Source organism: Gasterosteus aculeatus, chromosome 4, assembly GCF_964276395.1.
Source record: "Gasterosteus aculeatus chromosome 4, fGasAcu3.hap1.1, whole genome shotgun sequence".
NCBI lineage: Eukaryota > Metazoa > Chordata > Actinopteri > Perciformes > Gasterosteidae > Gasterosteus > Gasterosteus aculeatus.
Window position 1 is genome coordinate 11855877 of NC_135691.1, and position 13830 is coordinate 11869706.

Here is a 13830-nt window from a genome sequence, read left to right on the forward strand (position 1 = left end):
AACTGTCCAATAGATCTTTTAAGATCCGCCATCGTAATGACTGATGAGCAAACTAAAAACGGAATCAGAGTCAACATGTGACAAGCAAACGAATGCTGTAAGAATCAGCTGCACTGTTTTGAATGCGGTATCTAATCTCGTTGGAAGTACTCTCGTACACAACATTCTGGGACAAAATGTGGAATGTTGAACATTTTTCTTGCTGACAAGCCATTTTTTAAAGCAGATATAGTCAAGCCCCTGCCAACGTAATGCTACTAATCTGTGGCCCTCTTGCTGTCAAGGCAATGATCAACAGCGCCGAACATGACTGATGATTTAGTGAGGCGCCGGGCTCCTGAAACGGCCCCCGGAACGGCCCCCCTGAAGGCTGTTCGCCCGGGTGAAATAAGCAAAGTGGGAGAAGAAAAAACCCACAAACGCTAGTCTGCACTATTTTTCTGTAACGACAGTAATTAAAAGAGAGAAGATAGCAGCTCGGCTCCCAAATGGCAAACTGAATGTCCTGTGTGTGTGTGTGTGTGTGTGTGTGTGTGTGTGTGTGTGTGTGTGTGTGTGTGTGTGTGTGTGTGTGTGTGTGTGTGTGTGTGTGTGTGTGTGTGTGTGTGTGTGTGAGAGAGATGAGTTAACTAATGCAAGGAGGAAAGTAATCACCCTGAGGTGTTGATCGCTCTGGGATGCAGTGTGAGGCAGACAAACGGGTAGCAACAGAAAGGTCTCAAACTGAATGGTTTCTTTTAGAAAAATCCTTCCCACTCACATTATCTGGAAAGTGTGTTATTTTAAATTGTAAAGATCTTATAAAAAACATGTAGCAGTTCATTCCCCACTGGCGTTTTCTCCTTTCTGAAGCAACTCTTTCTGTGTCTGCCGCAGGGTGCTCTGGCTGTGGCGATATTTTCATTTTAATGTTTGTTAAGATGCTGAATAGCCATTGAAACAGTAAAATTGAATTGATACATTAGTTTGTCGATAACAGACGCTAAGCTCCTCCAGCTCTAAAAGGCGCTTTTGTTCTGTTCCAGGTTCACGTATAACAGGTATCAGACACTCTTTGACTGAGGTCATCCTCCATGCCCTTTGACACTTGACCTTTGTATTGTGATAGAAGGTCCCTACCCCATAATGATTAAATTATAGAATAAGTACTATTTAGCTATGTGAATTGTTAGAACAAAACATTCTGACACTTTTAAACAGCTGATGATGGATTTGAGATTATTTTGTAGTCAAAGAATTATTTTACCGAACTTGCTTTGACATTTTCTCACAAGGCGATTTAATTCCTGCTACACGAAGGGACATTTTGTACATGTAATAATTATAGGCCTGTCACCGTTACTCATTTCATTAGACGGATATGTTCTCCTAGAGATCTAACACAAAGACCATCTGTCACATCCTCAGTGTAGATGTTCTCAACCACAGTACACAGACCAGCAGGTCCATCCGCTCACTCCTACACGCTTTAGAGCGACTGACGCAACCAAAGCGTCCCAGCTTTGAAAAACAACATGTGCCGCATTGTCCTTCTGTTTTCTGCCTTAAGCAAAAATAAAAATCCATTTAGATGAAATCTAATAATTGGAAAATCAACATATCTAATAACCTAACAAAATGGCTTTTGTCAAATACTGGAATTCCGTTAAAGAAAATAATTTGTAAAAGAAAAAAAGGCAGCTTTACTGCACATCACACTGTTGAGCCAATCATCAGTACCACTGTGGAAATGGTTCTTGGTATATAGTTTAACATGGTTAAAAAAAAAATGTTGAGTGGAGTCATTTTGTATTTACAAAATATTCTCTCTATATCTCTCAAATAGGTTTTTTATGATGCATAAAACAATTGAGAGCAAATACAATACACTTATTTCACAATATTACTTCAGTTTAGGAGCCTTTTATGTGCATGAATGCATCATCTTTGCCGTAAGCTTCCCAGTGATTCACTTTGCAACTTATGGCCTCTTTTCCCAGTTTAAGTTCCCTGATGCAAAACCTGTGTGTATTGAAGACATGCGTGGAATAGGACCTGTGTTAATGGGTGAGCTCCAGGGGGCCTCGCCCCCCCACAAAGTCAGGGCCATGTGGTGTGTGTGTGTGTGTGTGCGTGCGTAAACAGCAATTCAATCAGGAGACACTTCTGAACTTTTAACAATGATTTCTTAAACAAGGATAGATATTTAAGTTGTTGGTGCTTGGACTCGATCCAGGCGTAGGTTAGACCGGGGGCCGGGATGCCGCGATGAGGAGGCATGCCCCCCCCCCAGTCCAGACACTGGTGGTGGTTGTGGTCTGCCGGGTTTACCTGGTGATCGGGGGTGTCGGGGCCGGTTGAGGGTTCCATCTGATGCTTGCTGGAATGACAACTGACAGCGACAGAGAGGAGAACAAGAGCTTTTAGCAGAGACGCTAAACCTTCCAAAAACCAATCAGCTTGTGGCGTACGCAGACAGAGAGAGGAGGCCCCTGAGGCAGACAGGCTCCTCCAGGCTGAATTTACGCCTTAGCTTCACTTAGCAAGTCTATATATCTCGCTCTCCCCCTCATTGACCGTCCCTTCACTCCCAGAAAATGTTTTACTAGTAAAAACAAAATTATTATTTTTTTAAGTCTAAAGCAAGATATGCATGCGTACTTCTGCTGTTCAAAACTGCTGAGGTGGTTTGTGGTTTGATTGAACATCGGCGACTAAACAGCTCGTAATTTAACTTAAAAATAGTCACATCTTGTGTGAAGAAGTTCCCGTTATTCGTTTGGTAACATTGTAGTGTTTTTTTCCTGTAAAGAGTTTATTTGGTACATCATAGATTGTCCAAATCTCTGACAGGTTTCACTGCCTGGATGCAAAGTTAAACCCTCTGCTTCTAGCAATCCCCCAAAACACAGCGCTTGCATCTGCCAGTCTTAAGAGAACCGTTCAACCCACGAGTTACTAATTTAAACATTAAAGCTCTCTTTAGTATGTTATGTGAGTGGAGGTTTATGTACAATTTCCTCTACCAAACACAAAATAGTTTATCACATCGTAGATCTATTTGAAGGAGGAATTCGTGCAAAAAATGAAATGCGTGTGAAATGGAGTATTTACGTTAGCATGTTATGACACTGTCAGGAAGCTGCATGGCGGTGAAGGTAGGACACAAACGCTGAGTTTTAAAAACAAAAAGGGACTTTAAGAGTCAAAATATTCAAAAGCAAAAGGCCAAGGGGCAAAGATGAAGACTGAAGACAGGAACCATGGACGGGGACTTCCAAACAATGACGCGACAAGTGACAACAGACTGTTACGGCTGTCACCGTGGTCTGTATTTCTTTCCTGTCTGTACCAAGTAGGCTGTGCGGCCCTGTGGACTGAGGCCCCACCTACTTCCTGGTTGCGGTGGAGCACCACAGGTTCACTCCAGCTCCACCCATTGGTCCCAGCGCGCCCAATGGCAGGACACCATCGCAGCCTTACCTCCAGCACTTAAGGAGAGCCCACCAGTGGCTCGAGGCAGCTTGTCTTGGCCAGTGGACTTGTGTGCCTGTTGTGTTTGTGATTGAGTGCACCTACGTTGAGTACTGTGTTTTGGGTCTGTGTTTTTGCCAGCACGGAGCTGACAAGAGGGGGTGAGGTAGGGCCAGAGTTTACACTGATTTCACCACACGTAGTTCTTTGTTTGTTAGTGTCATAGGTGTAGTGGGTGCTGTGCTCTTTGTGTTTTTCCTGGAAAGCGCCTACTGTTTGTTTCAACGTATGTTCAGGCATAGTCCTCCTTTTGGGGATCTCTTTTATTTTACTTAGTTGGTCTTTTCGCAGCACCCTCAGCCACCCTCCTTTTGTTTGTTGTCACGTGCCTGTTTTCTTCTGGTTGCAAATAAATCCTCCCTTTTTACAACTGTCCAGGCTCTGCCTATATGTTTATGGTCCCCGCACCCCTAGACCATCCAGGGGGTCGTAACATATATGGGGGCTCGTCCGGGATACCTTTCTAGAGGAATCCCAATTGGCAGAGATTGGTCACGTAGTCGATTTGTGTGACTAGGCGGAGCGGAGTATTGTAACGAGGTGCAGCTTGCCTGAGTGAGGGACTCATGGCCGCTGCCCGGTTTGACCTTGAAGCTTTCCTAAGCCAGCCCTCAGTGGAGCAGTTGGATGTGTGTCGGAAAGATGATTTGCTTCAGTTAGCAACCCACTTTGGCATCTCGGTGCCCAAAACTATCCTTAAAAGGGTGTTGAAACCTATGCTATCGTTAGCATTAGTCGAGAGGGGGATAATTGTAGTGCCAGAGCTGCCAGAGAAAGAGCTCATGTTCCCGGTTGCTGGTTCAGCTGCCAAAGGGGAGGTCACGCCTACCCCTGACCTTGCTACAGATGTATCTGATACCGACAGAGCAGGTGAGAGGCCTGCGACTCCTTTCACCCTGCCCAGGTTTGATCCTTCCTCTGTCAGCAGTGCTCACTCGCTAGGAGGAGCGCGGCTAAAGGTTCGCCTTGCCCGCCTCCAGTATGACGCACAAGACAGGGAACGCCAGATGCGTTTCCAACTCGAAGTACGCCGAATGGAGATTGAGGCTGACCAGGCAGTGCGACTGCGGACGCTAGAGCTCGAAAGCGCCAACGCAGCCATGGCTGGTGGGGCCGTGGGTTCTGCTGGTACAGTTTCTCTCCCCCACTCATCCAAATTGGACTCGGTAAGTCCAGGATTTGATGTTAGCAAAAATATTGCTTTAGTACCTTTCTTCCGAGAAGCTGAAGTGGACTCGTACTTTCAAGTTTTTGAGCGAATAGCCTTGGCATTAAAATGGCCGCCTGAGGTCTGGTCTTTATTGTTGCAGTGCAAGCTACAAGGCAAAGCACAGGAGGCTATCGCTTCCCTTTCTGTAGAGGATAGTACAGACTATGAGACAGTTAAATCCGCAATCTTGCGAATTTATGAGCTTGTGCCCGAAGCTTACCAACAAAAGTTCCGGTCACATAAGAAACCAGCAGCGCAAAGTTACACAGAGTTTGCCCGAGAGAAAACTATACTCTTTGACCGGTGGCTTGCGTCATCTAGTGTAGCTGGGTTCAGTGCACTTAGGGAACTCTGCTTAGTAGAGGAGCTTAAACGCTGTCTACCAGAACGCATACACTGCAAAAAAAGGGTGTCTCAAAACAAGATAAAAAAACTAAATTTGAGGTAAAATGTACTCAAAACAAGTGAAATTATCTGTCCATGCAGCTAGATAATTTCACTTGACAAGATTTCTTGAATTAAGATAATTAAATCTAGAAATAAGATTGTCTAAAGAGGTATTTGGAAGACTTAACATAAGATGAAAATGCTGGGTTTAAGATCAGATTACTTAAATTTAAACTTTTTAAAGCCTCAAAATAAGTGAATTATACTAAATATAAGCATAAAATGCTGGTTGTAAAATGAGATTACTTAAATTTAAACTTTTTACAGCCTTAAAATAAGTGAATTATACTAAATAAAAGCATAGAATGCTGGTTTTAAGTCTAGATAACTTAAAATAAACTTTTTACAGCCTCAGAATAAGTGAAATATACTAAATATAAGCATACAATGCTGTTTTTAAGACTAGATTACTCAAATTTAAACTTTTACAGCCTCAAAATAAGTGAAATATACTAAATATAAGCAATTACCCATTTTGTTTTCTTACTTTGAGCATCTTAAAATCTAAAGCCTGTCCTTTTTTAGAATAATGGTGCAGAAATAACATGGCTTAAGACAACATTTATTTAACATCAGCAAGTCAAGTTTGCTATAGACATTTGAATACTTTTCCATAAAAATAAAAGAAATTAAAAGCAAAAGGGCAAAAAACAAAAACACTTCTCAGCCCTCAGTTATGGATTTTTCCTTAACTATCATTTTAAATACAGGCCTAAATGAGGTAATAACTCAGTGACTGTATAAGCTTGTGCAACACAAAACTATTATTAGGCACAGCTAACAATAAGAACTCACAGCTAACAATAAGAACTGGCATGACAAAATACTCAGCTACTTCTCAATGAAAGACTTCCAATCAGCCATTGCTTTCCTGTAAGCACTAGTGGCATCTTGATCGTGGATTGTGTCACCAATTACCTCTGTTTGAATAACTGACAGGAGCGTTGCAACACATTTTGGATATCTTAAGTGCAAAGTGTAGTAATATGCCATTAACACCAACATCCCGTCTGAGAAATCTTCCTGAGGGAGGGTGGTCACAGGTACATTACCCACAGCCACAATGGTGGTTGAGCCATCAGAAAGCAGAACTGGGGAGGAGAGAGGATGCTTTTCCAGGTACAGGGCAGGGTCTTCGCCTGACTGGAACAGAATAAAAAGAACAATGTGTAAAGTGAGAAGACATAAAAATGTATTGAAAGTCAAGTGCATGTTCAACATAAAAATTTAATTTTTAGATAAATGACCAAGTTGCAACTAATGACACTCTTGAAATAGTCATTATTATATACAAACACTGATGAAAAATATTGATTTATTATTACACTGGAAGAAATAATCATGAATTACTTCAAAATGGGCAACATTTGTTTGACAGATCAAGGTGTAAGAATTTAGGATGGATTAACAATGGATACAAGCTGATGCAAGGTGCATTTTTATGTTTCTGGGATGAATTAATGGATGAATTAATCAAAGGTTTTTTGTTTAATCAAACATTTCTTGGTATTCCTTTCTGTGAACACCATTTGAGGGACACTAGAAACACTTTTTTGCAAAAAGTATCTGTGATTGTGAACTTAGGGTGTATTGTTATGTGAACATGCACAACAAATGTGAGAAAATAAGAGGACAGTAAGGAATCAACACAAAAATGTTTTTACCTTCAGGACATGAAGAAGTGCCTCACAGCTATTTCCAAGCTTCTTTGGTGGTGAAGTTGGTGAGGGGAAAAGAGATGGGAGTGCATTGAAGAGGGCAAGCGTAAACTCCACTAAAGAATAGAAAGATTGGTCTGAATGGTCTGAATATGGTATAAATCAAAATACATTTGCATATGGAACCGCAACTTACCTCCACGGACATCCAATGGAAAGGGGGGTTTCAGGGCTTTCTTCCACACACCATAGAACTGCACCTTGGCACAAAAGTCTGCCCATCTTCCTTTCACTTCCTCGATGTATCTGCTGTTGGTGCCACCTACTATGCGCCGCAGCTCATCCATTGCCTAAGACAGCATTGTGCACAGTTATTCAACCATTGGACATTTAGAACACAGATGGATAGACAGTAATTCAAGTGCAAGTAGTGGAAAAAAAACATACATTTCGAACATCTCTAAAGCATGGATATGCCTCAAAGATTTTTGCAGGTCGGTCTTCTTCCCTTGTAACATCTGCATCAATGAAAGCCCGTCTGGCCTTAAACTCAAGGTCTAAAACTTGAGCAACATCACTTTGATTGGGTTTTGCATTTGGCTTATTGTACATGTTGCTCAAGGTTTTGTAGTGCCTAGCCTGCATTTTCAGACTGTCCTGGCCGACTGAAATGGCAAAAAACAGAGCAGACATTTCAACGTAAACACAACTTTATTGCATTATGCAGGTCGGTCTACTTCCCTTGTAACACTCAAATCAATTAACTTAATTGATACAATAATACAATAATTAGTAATACAAAAATACAATAATTTTATGTTGTTTATATGAACAATGGGAGTTGTCTGGAAAAAGAGTTTCCATTAACATCCACAAACTAAGGAAATTTGAATTTAATCTCCAACCGTTTAGACTCTGATTTGCCACTCTGAAAGTCATTATCATGGATAACAGGCTGAGAGGTGTGCTGAGGTGGGCTTACCAACATCATCCTTTGCAGGCGTGGTTGGTGAAGCGATCACAGTCCTGAGTGAGGAGCCTGAGGCTGATGCGGATGGCAGCAGGAAGGTTTTGGTCTTTGGCTTCCTTGGCACAGAGGGGGGTCGATGTGCTGGGAATGCTTTTTGGGGAAATAATGAAAGAAATAAAACACAAATAAAAGCATGACAACAAGCAAAACCGGCAGATAAACACAGTGCATGCCTAGCCATAAACTCTGGCTTGACAAATACAGACAACTATAGTTTCATTACATGATTTGACAATTTTTAGACAAAAAAACAGTAGTCTAACAGCACCCCTTCATTTTTTGCAAACAATTTGCACACCTTCACTGGAGTTGTCCTCGGTAAGGTCATCATTGCTCTCAAGAAGTAAGGTATTATCACTTGAGTTGCTTGTGTCTGTCCAATCCGTCTCCATGTCTTGGTTGTCTGCACTGAAGAGAGCTGTCTTTGCCACTCCTCTTTGTGGTACAGAGCCTTGCCTCTTCCGTGGGGATCTCATATTTTGGAGTCGCTTGTACATTTTGGTGTAGATAGTCAGCTGTGGTAAAAGAATGTTAGATACGTTGTTTGTCTTGTTGCTGACCTGCCCAAAGTTTTGGTTTAGATAAAAAAATAATACTTACATAAGGCATGTTTGGATCATCATCCCGTAACATTGGGTAATAGTCTATAATCTTCTGTGACATGGCTCTTATTTCCAATTTTGACGGGTAACTGACTTCTTTCCCCATGGGACTAGCACGCAGGATAGCAACCATACTGGTTATTGTGTTCCTTACAAGTCTGCAAGATAGCTCCTTGGACAGTTTGTAATTTTTTTCCTTTCCATTGCAGAGCAGTGCAAAGTATTGACTACGCACCATGTCTAACTCTGAATCTGTGTACACCACATACTCTGGAGGGTCTGGCATTTTCATTTTTTTCTCAGCAGATATGGGGGTTGAGGTTTGAGGCTGGCATGGTGGCATGGCACAATTGTTGGCATCTTGGTCCGTGGTATTTTCACACTATTAGAATTGTGTGGAATGAAAACAAAATGCATTAGAACCATTAAAATGTATACTTTACTAGTTTTTACTCATTCCAATTTGTGTTTACATTTTCACTGATGAAATTCCAAAGTTTCTTTCTTTTGAGGAAATTCTCTGGGCCAGGAAAAAGATCCCTCAGGTCATCCCGGCTAAGGCCTTTCAAAGCCTCCTCATCAACACTGGCAGCTGTGAGATATATGACAAATATCTATCTTTAGATAAAGCAGTAGCAAGCTACAGAACCAATCAATTTATTTAGTAAGGCTGTACACTGCAGCTAGAAGGTAGTGAAGCACCAAGGGCGGAGGGCATTTTTGGTTAATTTGGTTAATAAAAGATATCGATTGACTTGACATTGTATAAACACATATTTTACATTGTCATGTATTGATTCATAAGAGTCCAAGCTTTCAAATGAGGTATAATGACTATGCTACATAGCAATCTGATGAATGGCGGATGATTTACAATGTTGGGGGGGAAGGGTAACGTTCCCGCCTGCGGGACACTGCAGACCGCGTGTTTTTAAAATGTGGGATTTCTATTTTACAACCATATATTTTGCTTTAGAATTCTGACTCTTACTTAAAATGTTTCATCCTAAGAATATTATAAATTCGTTAAGCAAATGACGGTTGAGGAAAAACCCAGAAAGCAGAAAAATGTTGGATTTCAAATAAAAGTATTCAGTTATTAATAAAGTACACTCCATAAATAGCATCAATGCATCAGATATAAATTGTATTCATGACTTACCCTCCAACACCGATAGAGTGGCATCGTCAAAAGTATCCATCTTAGATTCATCAGCTCCCTGAAGCATTAACAGGCGGTACCGTAGAACTACCCGGGAAAACCCATAGGCAAACAGAGTTCGTTAGCTAACGGCTAGCGTGTAAAAGTGCACATTAGCTAACAATTAGCTAGCTTGATAAGCATATACCGACATAGTAATATTTACTAATTCAATAAAGTTTACTGACATTGAGCCGCTCTTCTTGCACTTCTTCGTCAAATGTAACGCACCCAAATCTTTCAGTTACTCAAGCGGTGAACCGCGAACACTGACGTCATTGAGGTGGGACCGTTGGAGGACATGAACTGAGGATGCGCAGAAATGATCGGACGTAAACATGAACATGTTAGCAAAATATTATTTTAAAAAAACTTACCATCGTAAAATTAATTAAGTCGCATTTATAATTAGAGGAATGTATTGTTAAAATAAAAACAAATTATTTCATGAGTGCCCCCCTCCCCATCCACCTCTGGATCATTAGCCCGCGACAACAACGGTGCATCATGGCGGCGTGGAGGTGTATGATATGTTTCGTCTTTGTTGCTTTAAGTCTTAAAGTACTCCTTAGCCACATTAATAAAAGTCACAGTCGCAGCCCGGATTTTTGGGTTTACTGTGGTATTGATGGATGTGAACAGGACTTTAGAGTTTTTAACTCTTTCTTTCGCCACATTAAACGGACGCACCTTCAGTATTTGAGGACTGGATGCCCACCAAGCGGATGGAGTACGACGCCTTCTTCTCGGTCTTTGGGACAGGAAACATTTGGTGTTTCGGTGTTTGCCAGCTGTAGCACTCCTGCAGCGGCCAGCACTACGGCTGTCCCACCTGATGCCTCTTTACCTGAACCGTCACCACAGCCTGAAGCTGACGGCCGCCTTGAGTCCGTAAGTTTCCACAATTCAATTTATTTTCAATCTTATCGTGCCAATTAGGTTGCTCTCTGTGTGATGCTGACTTGTTATGTAATTTAATATTTTTGTCCTACATATAACGATATATTTAAATATGGGCCTCATTGAATCCACACTGCGAGTGTGCGCGTTAATCATGCATGATTTGAGTAGCCTATGCACACTTTCTCTTTCATAGGTATTATCTCCATTGAATGCTAAAATTAAACATTAAAAAAAACATTTAATTCCTCTTACCTTAGACGATAGAGCTGCTCAGGTTCCAGACCAGTGAAGCGAATACGGGATTAAAATGAAGTCTTTCCCCTCTCGGGCATCTCCTCAAAAATGTCCATTTCCTTTCAAATCAATTGCAACTTTGACTGTGTCCATCTACTCGCTCTTAAAAAATTACAACTCATTTTATAAAGGAAGACGCTGTTGCTGTGACCTCCAGAACCAGACCTGATATAGCTAGATCCGCAGCGGCATTCGCCATCAGTGTCCGGGAACAGTGCCAGTTATCACAGGTAAATTTATCTTCATGGGCAAATGCTTTAATGGTACTATTAATTTAAATTATTCTAATGTAAAATATGGGCCTGTGAATTATATGGGTGACAAAATTATTTACATTTTAAATATTTTCCCAGAGAACTGTCAACAGTGTCATCTCAGGGGTGCAACAGTACCAAGCTGCTCTCATTGACACACTAAGGGAGAGAATCAGAAGGGTGTTTGAAGAGAATCCAGACACAACTGCTCAGCTCCAAGGGGAGGCTTTGGCTACGTTTGATGCGTTCATGGATCCTTTCTCAACCACAGCATATGGACAGAATAAAACCATCCGGGAACTATTCAATCCAGTCAACCCAGAGGAAGTTGTGGTGTCCCAGAAGATTTGTTGGGTAAAGCGTGGTCTTTCAAGGGTCATGGCCTTAAGAGGCAAAAGTTTTTACTATGTACCACTCATTCAAAGTCTTAAGCAGTTACTGACCAATCCCAGAATCTTCACCATGTTAACCACTGTACCACAAAGAAGTGAGGGATTCTTGTATGATTTTACTGATGGAGCCCTTTTTACATCCCATCCATTATATTCTCAAAGGCCAAATGCATTGCAAATACTATTGTACACCGATGAAATTGAAATATGTAACCCTTTAGGCGCCCATGCCTCTGCAAATAAATTACTGATGTTTTATTATAGTTTAGGGAATATAGATCCAAAATTTAGGTCGAAGTTGGCTGCAATAAGACTCCTGGCTATTGCCAAGGCAAACAATATTTCTCAGTGGGGTGTTGATGTTATACTAAAAAGAATCCAAAAAGATCTGACACTTCTGTACAATGGTGTTAGGATTGACACCCCAAATGGTGAAATTGAGTTGTTTGGTGCTGTGATCGCCATATGTGGAGACACACTTGCCCAACATGATATTGCTGGATTTAAACAAGGTGTTGGTTTTGCTTATAGCAAATGTAGACATTGTGAATGCTCCTTTGAGGATATGCAAAGTATTTTTGAGGAGAATAGGTTTGCTGAAAGAACTTTGGAAAAGCACATTAGGCAGTGTGTTGAAATAGATAAGGCAAGCACAGAAACATTGAAAGCATCCCTCAAAACCACTTATGGGATTAACAGAAGAAGCAGACTAGTTGATGTTCCAGCATTTGATCTGATCAAACAAACACCACAGGATATAATGCATGTAATTTTTGAAGGTGTTGCACCAATGGAAATAAAGCTTGTATTAAAAAACCTGATTCTGTCAGGACAGATAGAATTAGATGAGATTAACTCAGCTATTCTAAATTTTCCTTACTCACCTCTAGACATAAGAGATAAGCCATGTCCTATTAGTGTCAGTACTTTAGCTGCTAATGACAATAAATTAAAGCAGTCATGTGGACAAATGTTGATACTTTTAAAAATCCTACCTTTTCTTTTGAACGGTATGGACAACGAGTATGTCAAATTTATTCTCAAGTTAATTGAGATTGTTCAAATTGTCCTTGCTCCTGTTATTTCTTTAGAAACCGTATTACGGCTCAGACGCATGATTGAGCAACATCTGCATCATTTCAAAGAACTTTTCTCTGAAGCCAATGTAATACCCAAGCAACATTACATGTTACATCTACCAAGCCAAATCATATCTCTTGGTCCATTAATAAGAAGTATGTGTATGCGATTTGAAGCTAAGCACAGTTATTTTAAGCAGTGGGCTTCTAAGTTAAATTTCAAAAATGTCTGTAAATCGCTTGCAAACCATAACCAGTTCCTTGAATGTTGTCAAAATGAAATAGGCATTGAGCATCCAATTTTTGCTAGTGAAAGAGAATCGGGGCCTGTCTCAGCTGTCAAAAATTTTGATTATGTCAAGAGAAAAGTCAAAGATTTTCTAGGCGTAGAGGTCATGCAATCTGTTGTCTCAGTGAAATGGTACATCCTCAATGGCAATAAGTACACTAGTGGTAAATCTATGATTATTGTAGATGTAGATGATGCTTTCCCAGTGTTCGGACTGATAAAAGATATATTTGTGATTGATTCCTCTTATGTTGCTTTTGAGTACCAGCGTTATGAGACACTGAATTTGAGTCCAGAATTGCTGGCATATGAGGTGGCAGTTCCCAATGTTGCCCAGGCTACAGAATTTGTACATGAACTCATTGACTGCATTTCTTATTTTTCTGTTAGTTTCAAGGAACATATGTTTGTGCCAATAAAATATAGTCTTTGTGATATTATTGCCCACAGAAGTAGACATTAAAATGGAGGAATGAAAGGGAAGCATTGATTTATTGGGTGATCAAGTTTGCCGGTTTCCTGGACCTGTTTTTGTTAACAAACTGTTTTGGTCATTAAACAATTCCATGGACTGTATGGTGAGTTGTGGTGAAGGCTGTATAATTTATCCTCACATTGTCTGAACATGCTTGAAGTCAGAGCAATAATAAACTCTGTTTCTTTCAGATGCTTTTTGTGTGACTCTTGAATCAAGCAACTTGAGTTTACTGAATCTTAAAACAAGCTTTATTGATGAGAATTTGAGGGAGAGATGTAAAAGATCTTAATTTAACAGTTATCTGACTAATTTTAAGATGTCATGCCTATTTGAGACAAAAAAGATAAGGTTGTGCTTGATTTAAGATTTTAGTGTAAAGTTAAACACTAAAAATAAGAAATTCACTCTTAAAACAAGATCAATTATCTAACACTTCTAAATCTAAGTTTTTTTATCTTGATAAGATTCAAATAATTTGCA

General features: G+C 40.4%; 1 protein-coding gene and 1 long non-coding RNA gene across 5 annotated transcripts; one reads left to right on the forward strand and one right to left on the reverse strand.

Moving 5' to 3' along the window:
- Window positions 1–5716: 5716 nt before the first annotated feature.
- Window positions 5717–9963, reverse strand: LOC120832157 (uncharacterized). Of its 4 annotated transcripts, none has more exons than XM_078102043.1 (10): window positions 9850–9963; window positions 9623–9709; window positions 8934–9052; window positions 8459–8842; window positions 8157–8373; window positions 7811–7948; window positions 7276–7493; window positions 7025–7178; window positions 6835–6876; window positions 5717–6313 (listed from the first exon to the last, which is right to left on the reverse strand). In XM_078102043.1, the coding sequence occupies exons 2-9, from the start codon at window positions 9687–9689 to the stop codon at window positions 6863–6865; spliced, it is 1311 nt and encodes a 436-aa protein (XP_077958169.1). In that variant the 5' UTR covers window positions 9690–9709; window positions 9850–9963; the 3' UTR covers window positions 5717–6313; window positions 6835–6862. The 4 variants fall into 4 exon arrangements, with proteins under 4 accessions (XP_077958169.1, XP_040054162.2, XP_077958167.1 ...); XM_040198228.2 differs by having other exon boundaries at window positions 6835–6944; XM_078102041.1 differs by lacking the exon at window positions 8934–9052 and having other exon boundaries at window positions 6835–6944.
- Window positions 9964–10149: 186 nt separating this feature from the next.
- Window positions 10150–13537, forward strand: LOC120832156 (uncharacterized). Its single transcript, XR_013467542.1, has 3 exons — window positions 10150–10552; window positions 10990–11088; window positions 11212–13537. It is a non-coding gene; the product is annotated as an uncharacterized LOC120832156 (long non-coding RNA).
- Window positions 13538–13830: the final 293 nt, after the last annotated feature.